At 32.6% G+C, this 16,263-nt stretch overlaps 1 protein-coding gene and 2 long non-coding RNA genes across 3 annotated transcripts; all 3 read left to right on the top strand.

The window, feature by feature from the left end:
• The first annotated feature begins 1,820 nt into the window (after nucleotides 1-1,820).
• LOC139850550 (uncharacterized) lies at nucleotides 1,821-3,914 on the top strand. Its single transcript, XR_011760065.1, has 4 exons — nucleotides 1,821-2,002; nucleotides 2,503-2,613; nucleotides 2,969-3,075; nucleotides 3,629-3,914. It is a non-coding gene; the product is annotated as an uncharacterized lncRNA (long non-coding RNA).
• A 3,326-nt stretch (nucleotides 3,915-7,240) lies between these two features.
• LOC139848314 (uncharacterized) lies at nucleotides 7,241-9,272 on the top strand. The gene is made up of 4 exons (XR_011759909.1): nucleotides 7,241-7,518; nucleotides 8,550-8,710; nucleotides 8,969-9,018; nucleotides 9,097-9,272. It is a non-coding gene; the product is annotated as an uncharacterized lncRNA (long non-coding RNA).
• Nucleotides 9,273-10,731: 1,459 nt separating this feature from the next.
• LOC139849110 (uncharacterized) lies at nucleotides 10,732-13,479 on the top strand. Its single transcript, XM_071838783.1, has 10 exons — nucleotides 10,732-10,754; nucleotides 10,914-10,964; nucleotides 11,018-11,364; nucleotides 11,460-11,686; nucleotides 11,786-11,989; nucleotides 12,077-12,172; nucleotides 12,261-12,344; nucleotides 12,737-13,057; nucleotides 13,136-13,375; nucleotides 13,462-13,479. The coding sequence occupies exons 1-10, from the start codon at nucleotides 10,732-10,734 to the stop codon at nucleotides 13,477-13,479; spliced, it is 1,611 nt and encodes a 536-aa protein (XP_071694884.1).
• The last annotated feature ends 2,784 nt before the right edge of the window (nucleotides 13,480-16,263 follow it).

Genomic DNA, 16,263 nt, shown 5'->3' with positions numbered 1-16,263 from the left:
TAGATGAAGGTTAAGATGTTCAAGTGCTAGAATCTGTAGTTCTTGTTTTATCAATCAGCACAGGCATTTACAGCACATACAACATTCAGTGGAGGGTCATATGATTCCAAGCTTTTGAATCACAAAGTGCAATGCATTGCTCATTCAATGTACAATGTACCTCGCCCTCCAAAGCATCGACTCGGGCAGCTAGACTTTCGTTATTAATGGTGTCTTCCTATGTGTCTTCACTATCGTTAGATTTCACAAAACGCAATGGCGAATCTTTCTCAACTTTTTCAAACTCACTTCATTAGAGAATGTAGTATTAGCTAAATGTTCCATCTTGTTTATGTCCTCTATAGTAACAACCTTCAAATCTAGAGCTAATTCAGTTACATCCATGAAGAAGGTAGCTTGTTACAAAACAAAAAATAAATAAAGGTAATATTAGGTAATAAATATCACAGTTTAACCAGCAAACATTTAACCAAATTTTACAAAATTACTATGTGATTGTTGATTTTCTTACCACATCACCCCCAAAAGGAACACAAAAGATAAGGCCGAAAATCCTTAGGATTCTCAACGATAAGATCTTTGAATAGTTTTAAGGCGTCATCCAGTTCCCCCTGGATAGTACATAAGAATATATGATAGAAATGTCATAAAAAAGTAATTAAAGAATATAATTTTAGTAACATCAATTTGATAAGTATGTAAAAAAAACCACTTTCACGACATGCATTTGCACAATCAAAATTCTTATATTCCTTTCCAGTGACTTATTCAGCATCTTAAAAACAGCAGGACCTTCAAGATTCTTGTGCATAACTACAGCAAGCCTCTACAGAAAAGAGTTAAGGCACAGTGAAACATCACATAATTCACGTCATCATCGATAATTACGTAAGATTTTGTGTGAGAGAGTAACAATTTTTTAACCAGTTCTATCTACTTTTAACAATCACAAGAATCATGTTAAATCACTAAATTAGAAAACCACTTAGTACAATTTTATAAAACCTCACTAATATAATCACAAGAACCATGTAATCCAAACAATGGCAAGTTAAATTTCACCCATTTGTTTTTTACTCTAATATTTTGAAATAAATGCTAGGATAAATTAACAAAGTTTCAGGCATGTTCACTTTTTTTGTGGATTGTTAAACATTTTTGCACATTTAAATCAATTGGTTAAAGGTCTTACCAATAAGATACCTCTTGATCAGAAGATATGGACTATTGCTGCAAGTATATTTGTCACACCTTTTGATCAGGCTGCATACATCAGAAAATAATAAATATACACAAATATAATATATGATGGTTGTGAATATAACTAACCATATGAAAGTAGTAAATTCGTGAATAACAAACGCAGTAAATTATAAGGCGTACCTTAGCGTAGTTTTTGAAATCATGATAGAAGTCCACTAAGATCAATCTATGAAATTATTAAAATAAGAAGTAACAAACATATCCCAAATCTTCACGTGTGAACTTAAGACGTCTTAGCGTATGAACTATATACTTTATCTGTATTTTTTTTTAGTATTAATTATAGGGTTCTCAATAGGGAGGCTAATCAAATTATTAATTCAGTTGTTGTTGTCTTTAGACGCATTGATTTGTACCAATGGTGTAACAGCCTAATTTTTATTAGGTGTAATTTATTGTTATATTAGTTGTTTGACCCACATTTGACTAGGTAAGGACCTATTTTTGTAAAAAGCTTAAGTGGGGAAGGGTAAAAGGGTAATTATACATATAGCAAGTCTCTACATAAGTCTAAACACTCATTTTCTCATTAGTGCAGAATTTTAGTGTGTGTGTGGGTGTTCTTGAGGGTGACGAAATTGAGAGAGAGCAAGCTCAAGATCTTTGAAATCCTTTCATGCAATTGAGCTTTTGGGTAGAATCAACCTTGCCAATACTTGCTAGCACCATTAGAAGTCTTGTTTCTTCCATCTTCTTCATCTTCATTGAATTAATTTAGGGTTTGAAACCCTAACTTGAGGTATGATTAAATTATGCTTTTTGGTTGGGTTTTTGAGTCTAGATGGTGTTATTGTTGTTAGTAATCAAGGTTTTGGTTACTTAGAAACCCTAATTCGAATTTAGGGTTAGGGTTCATGAAATGGGTTTTGTTAAGAAGATGAACTAGTCAAACTAAGCTAGTAAACTTGTAAAATTGTTTTGGGTCAAAATCTAAGTTTTTACTATTACATGGGTAAGTCAAGACTTAGTGTGATTTTGGTGTTCAGATTGAAGACTTGCAAATTGTAAGTCTCGTGTTCTTGTTTAGAAATTGTCAAAATGGGTTTTATGAGTCAAGTAAGTTTAGAAGTGGGTTTTAGATGAATTTGAAAGACTTATTATGGTTATAAGTCTTGAAAATAGCTAAAAAGATATTAAAATGGGCTTATGAATTAAAATGGTTAATCTTAGTGTAGTCGGTATTGTTTGACCAAATATGAATGAATTGTGATATTTGTGTATGTATATGCTTATTATTAGGTGGATTTGTGCTTGATGACGGATACGTTGACTTCTTGACCGGATGTGTGATAAATTGTTGTTAAATAGTGGCTTGAAACTTGTTTGTTGCGTAAATTGCTCGGATTTGAGGTAAGTACAATGTGTGTTTACTTGTTAATAAGATTGGTATTGGTATGCGGTTGTTTGTATTACGATGGTATGATGGCTCGGTTCACGTTGGGAACGCATCGGGCAGGATCTCGGTTCACGTTGGGAACGCATCGGGATCCATGGTAGACACATGCGCATTGTGATGATTGATATGATGGTAGGGTTCTCGGTTCACGTTGGGAACGCATCGGGAACCATATATGAATTGAATGACTTGATTGGTTGGTGGTATGCGGATAATTGTTTATCTTTATGGATGTTATTAACTCATAAGCACATATTGTATTCACTAAGCGTTTTCGCTTACTCCGTTGTTGTTTAATTTTTTTTACAGGTTCCGGTATGGACAAGAAAGAGTATGATGGACGATTAGCTATTTAATGTTATATGTGCTTTTGGATGACTTGCTTATGGATTAGTTGTAGATGCTAGATATCATTGGTAGGCGCTTGGGTGGGATAGTGATATCCTAAGAATCATGCTTTGACCTTTTGGTTGTCGTTTTTTTTCATTTGGGTCAAAATAACCACATTTTGTAAAGATGGGTCGAATTTGCCACCTAGTGTTGTAACGGGTCAGTTTAATATCAAGTATTTTAATTATGATAAAAACTTGTTAAAAGTGGTGGTTTAAATACATTTGAAATGAAATATGGTTTGGTGTCGAAATGGGAATGAAATGGGTCAAGGTGCAAAATTTGGCTAAAGCATCTACTTTGACTGGATCCCTGATGGGGATCGTTTGAGATCCCTGATGGGGATCAGTTGATACATTTATAGATTTTGGATCAGAACAGGATCCCTAATGGGATCATTTGGGATACCTGATGGGGATTGGCAAAAAAAAAAAAAAAAAAAAAAAAAAAATTTCGAGTAAATGGTTTGTAGTGGTTTCAAATGGATCCTAATATATTATTACCCTGTTTTGTCTAGCATCACTACAATTAATACACAGTTAACTCCATTTATTGACTAACTTTATTTCATTCATTCAGGTTTATAAGAAACACTTATATGCATCAGATATACAAAAAAAAAGATATACCTTGAAACTGAAACCTGAGATGCCAAAGCAAACTGTTTCTGCTGCTAAGACTGCAACTATTGCTGAACAACAACCTTCTGATAACCATGTTGCAAACCAATTTTAGTTCAACTTGTTCCGGTCTATGCCCCTAGAGAAGTTTATCAACTCACTAATTCTTTTTCATGGCTGCACATACAGAATAAAGGTCTGTAAGCGCAAATAATAAATTCTGTTTATATAAGATAGTATAAACATGGAACATATGACATAAAACATGGCTTAGTGTTCAACAGAAAAAAATAAAGTACATATAAGTCAACCGTATATTGACCACAAAAAACTTATAAAGCATACAAACCATAAATTGATTAGATTAAATAATAAAAACAAACTTTACAAATGCTATAAACGATAAACACCATGAATCGCACCCTAAACGCATCATACTATAGTAACAATTATAATATGATTCAAGACTAAGTATCATGTTATCAATTATTAGAAACGGTGTACACGGTTAAAATTTGTAACCTGTTTCACAACTGATCTCGTCATACCATCACGAACACATGCGGTAAGATCCATCAATGTTTTATACCTTTTGTTGGATTTCATTGTTCCCGGTCTGGTTTTATTCGTCGAAAGATTGATTTGACGAACGATTTAACTCGATCTAGAAAACCAACCAATGGATTGTTATACCTTCACATTCCGATTTGTTGTCCGATTGTTTAATTGTTTATTTCTTTAATACGATTTCAATTGAAAAGATTTATACTGTTTAATTGTAATAGGAAGTTGGAGAATAATTATAATTTTTTTGGAGAAAGCTCTTGAATGTGTGGAAGAAACGGAGGGAAAACAAAAATAGACTTGGCGCTAACTTTTTCACTTTTTCATTTTTCTACTTTTTCATTTTTCAGGCTCTAGTTATTGAGTCGAAAGCAAGCGTCGATATATTGGCGACTTGACTGATTCTTAGAGCTTAAATTAAATTTCAGACATGATGACTTTCTCTACTCTTGTGAGTGTTTTCACTCTGGGTGGAGAAATGACTTGTCTTTATTTTCGGATAGGGGAAGGATTGTCTACATCTCACCTCCCCCATACACCACTCATGTGGTATTGGGTTTTATTGTTGTATTGTTGTTGATTTAAAACTCATGGAAATTTGATTTTTCCATTTTCATGGTGTTTCAGTTTTATTTTTATTTTTTATTTTTTATTTTTAATTTTATTCATTTTTAATAAAAAGTTTGCTACTTATTGGTCGGAGGTTCACTCGGATGCAATCTTTCTATCCATTGAATGGACAAGGGGATGACTTTCTCTACTTTTTAGATTGTTTTCACTCTGGGAGGAGAAATGACTCGGATAGACGAAGGATTCTCTACATTTCACGTCCCCATACACCACTTATACGGCATTGAGTGTTGTTGAAAAAAAATGCAAATTATTTAGATCTTTTATCTTTTTTTTACAAAAATAACGAAAACTTTTATAGAATAGAAAACGTTCTCGAAAAAAAACAAATTTAACAAGAGACACAAAAAAGAAAGCCCGATGAACTCAAAAGTATGCTAAGAAACATGAAATCGGTATAGACAAACTCAAATCTCGTTAATGAACTCGTCGAATTCTTCAATCTTCGTGCCTTGAATCTATGTTTTCGTCCACATTTGTTGATTCTTGTTATTACCCGGCACATAAGAAATGAAAATTACCGAGAGTGGTAAAAACACTTGACACAAAAGACATAAAAATAACCAAGACCTTGACAGTTGACTTTCACTCCAAACCATAAATTCAACCTAACCAAGAAAATCACTCTATACTGCTACATAAACCATCAAACCGCGCCCGACACCAAAACATCAATACAAAGTAAACGATGAGTTTTACCAGTTGGGGCAATGTCGGGAAGTGACATGTGATGCAATCCACCAAAGCAAATCGCTCGCAGGTGGAGTGAAGCAACGACATCAACAAAGGTGGAAAAACCGAAGATAATGAAGTCTTTTTCAGTGAATGGTTAGGTTGATTTGTCCTCTTATGATTAAACTAAGATTATGTGTAATTTTTTGATTAATTAGAGCCTAATTATGATGAGTTGTCAAGTGCTAAGTTATGCAAATTACCAAACATTCTCTCCATGTCTTAATAGTTAATCATGGACGTTAATTGGAGGGGGGAAATCTCGTGACCTAATGTACTTGCGCCCGTGATTAATAGGTAAATGTAAAAATATGTACTCGTGACCCGTAAGTATTGGTTGTTGAAATTTTATTCATGTTGAAGGGTTGCATACGGATCATGGATATACCATAACCGATGTGGGCTAAATATCGACCCATGAATTTGTGATACCCCTTTAAAGAACTTACAAATAAACCTATTAACCCGAAATATTTATATTTAATTACACATTTTTGTATCAATATTTTCAATGTAAAGTAATGATACCGATATTCAATTCGTATCAAATAAGTCATATCATGTAAATTATATACATTTAAAGAAACAAAGCCCTTTTTACTATCAAAAGCCGTCACCGGCTAGAAGCAAGATCCCAGACAAATAGAACATTTGGTACTAGAACTGCCTACCGGATAGAAGACACGAGCCGTCTAGAAGATAACCGAGTGAAAGATACCTTAAAGAAACACTTGAAGATTTAAGAATGTTATCTCACATAAGCCATTCAACTTGGTCAAATGTGTAGGTTACCCGTTAGCCTACACACGAATATCCAAATATCTAGACAGCTGCACATGAGTGAAGCATTTGAGCAACGTCAGCCAGTAAATCCAGGAAATTTTGTTACGATAATTAGTTACGATCATGAATGAGACATGTGTCACGTCATCATTCCCTCTAAAAAACTTTTGGCGCCTATAAATACACCTCCATGGGTCATCTATTGGCATCATTATACAATCACAATTACAACAATGTTACTCTGTAAAAATTACATCATACAACAAATGTCAATAAGCATTTAATTTGAACTCCGGTCAGTCACCGGAGCTCAACACTATTAAATATTAATTTACTGAATCCGATTGAGTAAATCAATCCGATTGATTGTTTTACACCCTCGTGAATTCAAATTCCGGCCGAGTTTTCTCAATTTAAGCATTGAAACTTATTACTACGAGTATAAGATTTGATCATTATTCAATCATAATTTAAATCTTAGTGGTCTGACGATACTTGATTCGTAAGATAAAACTATTTTTTTATACATTACTTTAAGATTTTATATAATAAAAAAATTAATAAACTACAACCTTATGTTTATATCAATACATACGTCTAATAAATTTTACAATTAACCAACATTGTCATAATTGTGCTTTCTAATATAAAAGCAAGATTTTGGATCTTAAGATTAAAATAACTTAATCGTGAGATTTAATTGCAGAACGGTTTCCAGATCCAAAATTTTAGGAGTTCACGAAATTCCTTTATTTAATCTTAAAAATATACGGAGTACATTAAAAAAAAAAAGGAATTATTGACCAGATTAGCGGTCGTTCATTCACTTCCCCAATTGTTAGGTTTAATAACTTCCACCTTTTCCTACAAAAACTAAACTCGTCAATTTCTCTGATAATATCCCCAACAATCCACAATATAAAACCCTCACTATAATTGATAAAAACTATGCTATAATCGGCAGCCATTTGTTTTGATTTAATGATGTTTAACGATCCATTCTCCTATTTCGCGACAGGGTTATTTGTGCTCTTGATGTTGATGAATCGATTTTTGGTTTACTTAATTTCAGACTCAATCAATGTAACGAAACCTATCCATCGGCATCAGTTTTGAAGAAGTAAGATTTGTCGATTAGAGGTTTGTGATCGTTGATTTTCAAAAAAGCTTATGACTTTGCAGATTATTGTTATCCATAAACTTAATTTTATGGTATTATTGAACTCATATTTTTTTTGTTGTATGCGACTATATGATTTACAAGATTCGGTCTTTTAAACACAATCAATTTTTTATCTAATATATGTTCAATATTTCAGCCTGTTGCTACTAATTTGCATCATCTTAGATTTGGATTTATGTTTTTATTTGAAGACTCATTCTTAGATTCCGTTTTTAGTGCTTCTTTTTGTGTGTGTTCTTTCAAAACATGTAGTATAATTCTACGGTAAATTGAATTTATTTTTTTTGCCTAAAGGCCTATAATATAGACACACCATGCTTTTCAAGATTTTGCAAGTTTTATTAATTTTTATTTGGATCTGAATATGATTAGATTATGTATCATATCTTGTGGTTAAGTATGTACATAGATTGAACGTGCAAGTGTTAGTGATTAGTGATGATTGTGTAGTATTTGAAGTAAATCGACGAATTATATGATTTTTGTTACAAAATTGTACTTTAGACTTTAGTTACTTTATATTTTATGGTTTTCATCTGATCATGGTTATGAATCACTTAGATAGTGTTTTACAGCGTTTACTATGTACGATTCATGCTTAATGATTGTGCTCTAAGTAGGTTAGTAATTGTACCGTCGAATGTGTAATCTTTGTTGTAGACGTTGCACTTATGACCAGGGGCGGAAATAGCTGAGCCGGGGGTGCATGCCCCAGTGGATCAGCAAATTTTAGGCCTAAAAATTTAGATTATTTTATTTTGCCCCCAACCCAAAGTTCATGACCCAAAAGCCTCCATCTTTTTCATTGTTGGACTCTTTAATTTAAAGGGAAAAAAACCGGTTCTATCTTTGATCTTCAAAAGTGGTGAACTTAAACTCCGGCCCATTCGTTGGTTGCCCAATAAATTAGAGTATTTCAATACTTTGTTACCTGTGTTTTGGCTGTTTTATACTCATCCAAGTTCCTTTTTTCTGCTTGACTTGACAGAACATTTGAAAGAGGGTTGTCTTTTGTTGGAAAGGATTTCTTATGTAATAAATTATGGGATATGTACATCAGTTTTAACTCGGGAGCAATGTAGTTTCCTTGCACACATTCTTGTTCTTGCATTATTTTCCATCAAAAAGGTTGCACATGTATTATAACAAGTAAGTTTACCCTTTTTCTAAGAAATTATTCCTAGCATTGTGTAATGATTTCTAATCTTATTTTCTTGTAATTTTCACACGCTTACTTTTTGATTTTGTGGTTTAAATTTTCTTCATCTAAACATATCTCTTACTGAACTTTTGTTTTTCTTGAATTCAGTTATTTTTTTTCGTTGCTTTAGTTTGTGCCAGTATGTGTGGGCGTGCTAGGTTTTCTTATTGCAATTGCCTCTCTACATGTATGTTTTTGTTTTTCAGCTCGGTATGCCCTTGGTGTGTCTATTGCTTGTCCTTGTACGTTTATCTCGGTATGTCCTTGTTACACTTGTAATAATTAAGATTTAATTTTTTTTTATATAACGTGTACATGAATGGTTTATTTGTAGGTGGTACGTGAGGATTTTTGAAGATAGGTGTCGACCTAGAACGTTACACGTTGCTTTTCGTTAATTATTCATTTTTGTCAAATGTTATTTGAAGTCTTTATATGTTGGATTATTTATGTTTAGTGTTTTTTATGTTATGAGAATAATTTATTGGAATTTAATTATGTTTTATTTCACATTTGTTTTTTAATGTAAAATTATTTTACTATTAATTGGGTATCTATCTAAAATTATATCAAATATAAATCGCATTTAAAAAAATCGCCCAAAACCCGAAAATTGGATCCGGACCCAAATATCCTAACCGAACTGAACTTGAATATCTGAACTCGACCGAATATTCGAACTAGACCCGAATTGCTGAACCGGACCCTAATTTTTGAACCGGATCCGAATGTCCGAACTGGATCCGAATATTTGAAATCACAACCGAAACTACTATGACTTGTTAGGACTTATAATTGGGTTATATTAAACTTGAAATAATATCATAAGGACCCTTTATGTGGTACTAAAATAGTATTTGTGCATATTTGGACCTTATTTTGTAATACTATTGTAGTAAATCTTACTTTTTAAGACATTTTTTCTTGGTACTAAACTAGTATATCGTTATATTAGAACCCTTTTTATTCGTACTAATATAGTATTTTGTTTATAATAGGACTCTTATTTGGGTACTAACATACTATATACTTATAATGGGACCATTTTTGTTATTCCTAAAGAAATATAAAATTTTATTAGAACCCTTTTGTTGGTATTAATGTAATATATTTTTACGTTTTGGGACCCTTTTGTATGTCTTATTCTCAAAAAAAGTCTCCCAATATGTATTTTAAAGGACATTTCTATGTGGTTGTTAATCATATTATAGGATCTGATCATTGATTTCATAATCTTATGACCTTTTAGGACACTTTTTAATTTCAATACTTTATATGACCGCGTTAGATACAACCCCCATTGGTAGGTCCTATCAAGCCCAAAGGTCCTATAAAGTGGCTTTATATGACCAAATTGGGGGTCCTATAGGACCATTTTTCTTGTAGTGGATAAACGATGTTAAATTACGATAAATTATGATATATTTTTTAAAAAATACATTTTATGAATAATTAAATTAATTTCGTGTACATTTATTCTATAAAGTTTATAAATTAATTACCAGTAATAGCTAGATAATAGAGAAGTTATACGGCCTCAATTAATTTTCACCAAAACTTACCCTCTCAAAAGAAACCGCCAAATATCACGGATTTCGGACCCAAATTTTGAACCTGATCGTAAATTCAAACATCACCTCCCAAATTTGGGTAAATTCAAATTTCACCTCCAAAATTTGGGAGGTGATCTTTCCACACTAGCATTTGATCCATCCACTCTAAAATAATACAAACTTCCTATTTTACTCTTAAACTACTAGTAAGTCAATGTACTATTTACAAGGGTAAAATAGGTAATTTAGATTGTTTTGGTGTGGATGGATCCAAACTAGTTTGTGCGCCAAATCAAATTGGGGTTAGCTAGTTAAAAGGTTTTTGAACAACTCACTTATCTCTTTTTTCACCAATTCAAAGAACAGATAACTAACTCTCAAAGAACACAGATATCTTTTTTCACAAGATCGAACACATGTATCTTTTTTCACAAGAACTGTATATATTTTTTCACCAAACTGTATATCTTTTTTCACGAAAATGGATTAACGATTCTGTAATTTTAATTGTTCCTAACTACTCTGTATATAAAATTGTTTATAACTCTGTTGCGTTATTTGATATAATTGCTCATTATTGTTCTTTACATTCTTGTAGATTATGGCAATTGAAGGAATCAAAAAGTCTTCACTTAGATCCTCTCAACAGGTTGAGGCTAATACCATGAGAAAACGCTAGTTTGTTACTCCCAATACCATCAGAAAACGAGTTAGTGCACCTCATGTCTCCAAAGAATCATCCTCAAAATCCAAGTCTCAAAAGGGCCATGTAAGTGATAAAAGGCCGAGGTTAAGTAAAAGTAAAGTTCAACGAGTCGGCCAAGAAGAAGGTAGAGGTCTGGGTCGTCTTCAACTGCAAGATGAAGATACGGAGCCCGAGGATGATGCACAACGACAAAATGAAGAATACGATAATTACACAAGCTATGATGAAGATTTTGAAGAGCATCGTCAACAAGGTGAACTACAACAAACTGAAGTACAACTAACTGAAGTACTACATGAACAACCTGAAGAAGGTTCATGTGTGAATGAAGAAACTGAACCAGGTTATTTTTTCTTTTTCTAATTTGGTTTGTTTATTCGATTTATATTGTTTCTTGTTTAGTGTATCAGTTGTAAATCAAGTGCACATATTTTGTAGATAATCAGTCGAGAGGACCGACTCTTATGCGGCAGATTTATATGCAAAAGCCACATGTTCGACTTCCTATTACTTTTAATGAACATGGCCAGCCAATTGGTGCAAACAGTAGTCAATTTACCCATTTTCTTGGTCACTTATCGCGGAGTTACCAGTATTGTCCAATTTATAGACCGTGGAACAAAGTTAAACCCGAAAAGAAGGATAAGTTGTTGAAGTTCTTAAGGGTACATATTTTAAAATCTGTGTGATAATATGTGTTTTTTTTTGTTCTCATGCATGTGATTTATATGTTTTTTTTTTTTTTTTTTTTTTTTAATTTGTAGACAAAGTTTGATTTTCCACCAACTACTAATTCGTGGATACTCCAATCATATGGGCGCAAGATGAAAAATTGGAGGTCGAGAGTTAAGGAATGTTACTTTGACCCGTCTAAACCAATGGAGGAGCTATTAAAGTCACCACCTCTACAACTAACCAAAAGACACTGGAGAAGACTTCTTGAATATTGGACCAGAGATGATGTGATGGTATGATATATTCTTACACTTTCATGTAGATAGACTAACCATCATGATTTGATCTCCTCAAATACTGACCACTCTTTTCTTGTTCAGGAGATGACCGGAAAAAACAAAGACAATAGGGCTAAAAAGAAGTTGTCACAAATGACGGGGAAAAAAAGTTTTGCAAGAATTCGTGAAGAACTGAAGGTAATATATCATGGGAGAATTATTTATATAGTACGTATAGCTTTTAAATATACATCGTTAATAGTTACCTTGGTTTTACTCATTGTAGGTGAAGTTGGGAAGAGAGCCAACTAGGGTGGATATGTTTAAGGAATGTTACAAAATCGGTGAAGGTGAAGCTGCTCGTGTCTTTGTAAGTAATTTTACAAAAGTAGATCAAATATATCCTACACATGATATCAGTAGATGTATATTTATATATATGTTAATCACCATAAACCACTTGTGAGGTTTTTATTTCATTTGAAGTATACTTTTAGGTCGGAGATAAAAGAAAATAACTATTAACCATATCTTTAATTTAATAGTTACAAGGGTAAGCATTGCATATACTGTGATTGGGCTATACTGTGATTAGGCATTGCATATATCGAATATCAGAGTAGAATTATAATATGATAGTTATCCTTTGTATAGCTCACAAATTAGTTGGCAATTTTCCATGTATATCGATGCCATCTCCTGTATATATACTGGTCATATTATTGAATCAAATATAAATGATTTACTATCTTTTTTATGCAGGAAAAAATGAAAGACCTAACTGAGAAACTCGGTGATGGTGCAACTGATGTACCTGGACCAGATGACGTTTTTGCCACGGTAATGGGTAAAGCTAAAAATGGTACTGCAGAAATGTACGGACTTGGTGTTTGCGCCAATCATTTGTGGGGTGCAGGACCTAGTCGATTAGCTGTTAGCAAAGTAAATGCTCAGTTGATGTCTAGAAATACACAACTTAAAGAAGAAAATGCAAGATTAAAAGCCGAGAAGAATAATGGTCCGGGTGCTCAGAATGATGGTTCGCGTGTTCATGCTAATGGTTCGGGTGATCACCATTTATGGGTATGTTTCAATTTAATAGCTTACTGTTTTTCTACCCTTTTAGCGTTCATAAATGTTTTTTTGACAACTAAATTTTAGGTCGAAAAGGAAGTTTATGTAAAAAACCTTACAAACTTCGAGAAGGTAGCAATAGGAAGGTTGAGAAGTGTTGATCCAAATACGGTTCTTAATGGAACAGAACTTGAACATGGTTGGTGTGAGGTCCATGTTCAGGTGACCATTAAAAAAGATGAAGCTTTGTTTAGGCCATATGATTATTTGAAATGCATTCATGACATCACTAGTATGTCTATTGCTTGGCCTGCTCAGTTAATCGAGGTATGTCCTTGTTAAATTTGTAATAATTAAGATTAATTTTTATAATGTGCACCTTTATGCTTATACATGGATGATTTAATTTGTAGTTGGTACGTGTGGATTGATCAAGATTGGATGGTGAAGGGTTGAAGAGTTTTTGTGTTTGTTAATGTGAGCCGGTTTATTAATGAATGTTTGTGTTTGAAACAATTTGTTGATACGATGTATGTGTTGGTGTGTTTGAAACAATGATTTGTCCTGTCGTGATTTAATTATTATTGAAACAATATAACTTACTCTAAATGTAATCATGTGGTGATCAATATTATAATTTATATTTAATATTTGTTTTGTAATTTAAAATTTTAAAATTATTGTAATTGCAATGAATAATAAATTGATGCAATCAAAAGAAAACTGGATCCGAACAGGGCCCAAAAGGCCTAAATAGCTGAAGCAGGCCCGAAAGGCCCAGTAAGCTTAAACGTGGTGACAAGCCCAATTAGCATAACCGGGCACAAAAGGCCCAATTATCTGAACTGGCTTGCAAAGGCCCAATTACCATAACCTGGCCCAAAAAGCCTAATTATCTGAACTGGCCTGGAAAGGCCCAATTAACATAATCTGGCCCAAAAGGTCCAAATATCTAAACTGGCCTGGAAAGGCCCAATTATCTGAACCGACCTGGAAAGGCCCAATTACTATAACCTGGCCCAAAATCCGAAATGGACCCGAATACCCGAACCGGATATTCGAAACTCATATGACTTGTTAGGACGCTTTTTTGTGGTAATAAGTTAACATATAGTTATATTAGGACCCTTTTTTGTGGTACTAAACTACTATATTTTTATATATATTATGACCCCTTTTTTGTGGTACTAAACTACTAAATGTATATTAGAACCTTTTTTTTTGTGGTACTAAATTACTATATTTTTATAATAGGACCCTTTTTGGGTACTTTCATAATTTAAAATTATTTTAGGACTCTTTTATTGGTACTAACATAGTTTCTCATTATACTAGTACACTTTTTTGGGGTCCTAATATGATCTAACATACAAATTTAGGCGTCATAGGACCCTTCGTGCGTCACAAAGTATTATAAAGTGTCCTAAAAGGCCCATTCTTAGGACCCTTTCGATGTTGTTTATAGGACTCAAATAAAAGGTCCTATAAGCGTTAGGACCCTTTTCGGTTAATACGACCGCTGTTGTTACGTCGTGCATTTTGGGGGTCCTATCAGGCAAAGGGTCCTAAGAATGGGCCTTTTAGGACCCTTATGGGGGTCCTAAGAACGCAGTTTTTTTGTAGTGAATAGCATTTCGTACACCGTTGATAATTAGTGGTGGATAAAAGTCTTCGGAAAAATCTCAAATTTTTATAGTAATTATCTTTATTTATTTCAGTCATCATGGTATAAAATTGGTCATTAATTCTTTAAAATTATTAAATAAAAAATTAACTCAACTGTCCGCGCTCGATTCTGGGTAAAATATAAAAAGTGTTAAAATTTAATAATTAGATCATAAATATACTTTTAATAAGCCTATAATTTATATAACTCAATTTTGGATCACCGTTTATTTTAAAAATCACATAAATTCGAGTTAAACTTCTCTAAATAATAATCGAAACGTCCATTGAGTGTTACAATTATATTTGATATATATGTATATATATATATATATATATATATATATATATATATATATATATATATATATATATATATATATATATATATCAGTGTTGTAAATCTCCCGAGATATCCCCGAGATCTCTCACGAGATCTCGTTTTTATAAGGCAACCGAGACGAGATGTTCATCTCCCGAGATTTCTCGGTCAACGGGGTTAAACTTAGTCAAAGCCACGATTTCTCAAATTTTCTTGCTAATTTGTAAGATTTTCTTGTAAAATTCGTAATTTCTAAGATTTTCTCGCTCATTTCTCGGATATTTTTGTAAAATCTCATAAAAACGTATATAAATATACATATATTTATGTTTTTATGTATATTTTTATTATAAAAAACTATAAAGTCAACGTCCGAGATCTCCCCGAGATTATTCTGAGATGCCGAGATCTCCCTAAAAAAGTCCAAACGAGATCTCCCCGAGATCCGAATTCTTCAACCTTGATATATATATATATATATATATATATATATATATATATATATATATATATATATATATATATATATATATATATATATATATATATATATATATATATATTTTAATAACAATTTAATTATATCGTATATTATTATTTTAAGTTATGAAATATATATTTATATTTATATTTATATTTATATTTATATTTATATGTAAACACATTTATTTACAAATAATGGTTCGTGAATCGTCGAGAATGGTCGAAGTTAAATGAATGCAAGAAAACAGTTCAAAAATTTTGAGACTCAACATTACAGACTTTGCTTATCGTGTCAAAAATATTAAATCGTATAGAGAGTTTGATTTAAAATTAGTCGAAATTTTCCGGGTCGTCACATCAGTGTGTAAAATATTCGAAGCTCCAGCACCGCTACCCGATTATGCAAAAAAGGACAAAACCAAATTTTGCGACTTTCATGACGACTTTGGTCACGAAACTAATAAGTGCCGGCAGTTAATCGAGAAGGTGGTCGCAGAACTGAAAGGGGAAGGTTGCAGCATTTAAAGAAATCGGCTAAAGAAGAGGGCAATAGGTCAAGACAGGAAAAAGAATACCTGTGGCAAAAGAAAAGCGAATCAAAAGCAGGAGAAGCAGACAAAACCATAAATATGGTAACAAGTGAGAACGTAATGACATAAACGAAAAAGGTCAAAGATTGGAAAAAGGTAAAAATCTCATATGAAGCAAGTGAAAGGGTGTGGTTTGATAATGCTAAAAACGAACA

This window comes from Rutidosis leptorrhynchoides, chromosome 5 (genome assembly GCF_046630445.1).
Source record: "Rutidosis leptorrhynchoides isolate AG116_Rl617_1_P2 chromosome 5, CSIRO_AGI_Rlap_v1, whole genome shotgun sequence".
In the NCBI taxonomy this organism is placed as follows: domain Eukaryota; kingdom Viridiplantae; phylum Streptophyta; class Magnoliopsida; order Asterales; family Asteraceae; genus Rutidosis; species Rutidosis leptorrhynchoides.
This window is presented reverse-complemented; position numbering and strand designations above follow the sequence as displayed.

What these genes read in the sequence shown, in the direction of transcription:
- LOC139849110 (XM_071838783.1), top strand. Translation starts at nt 10,732, where the DNA reads ATGTATCTTTTTTCACAAGAACT. An exon ending in GAATGAAGAAACTGAACCAG is followed by an intron (nt 11,365 to 11,459) that starts GTTATTTTTTCT and finishes CATATTTTGTAG; the next exon opens with ATAATCAGTCGAGAGGACCG. An exon ending in GGACCAGAGATGATGTGATG is followed by an intron (nt 11,990 to 12,076) that starts GTATGATATATT and finishes TTTCTTGTTCAG; the next exon opens with GAGATGACCGGAAAAAACAA.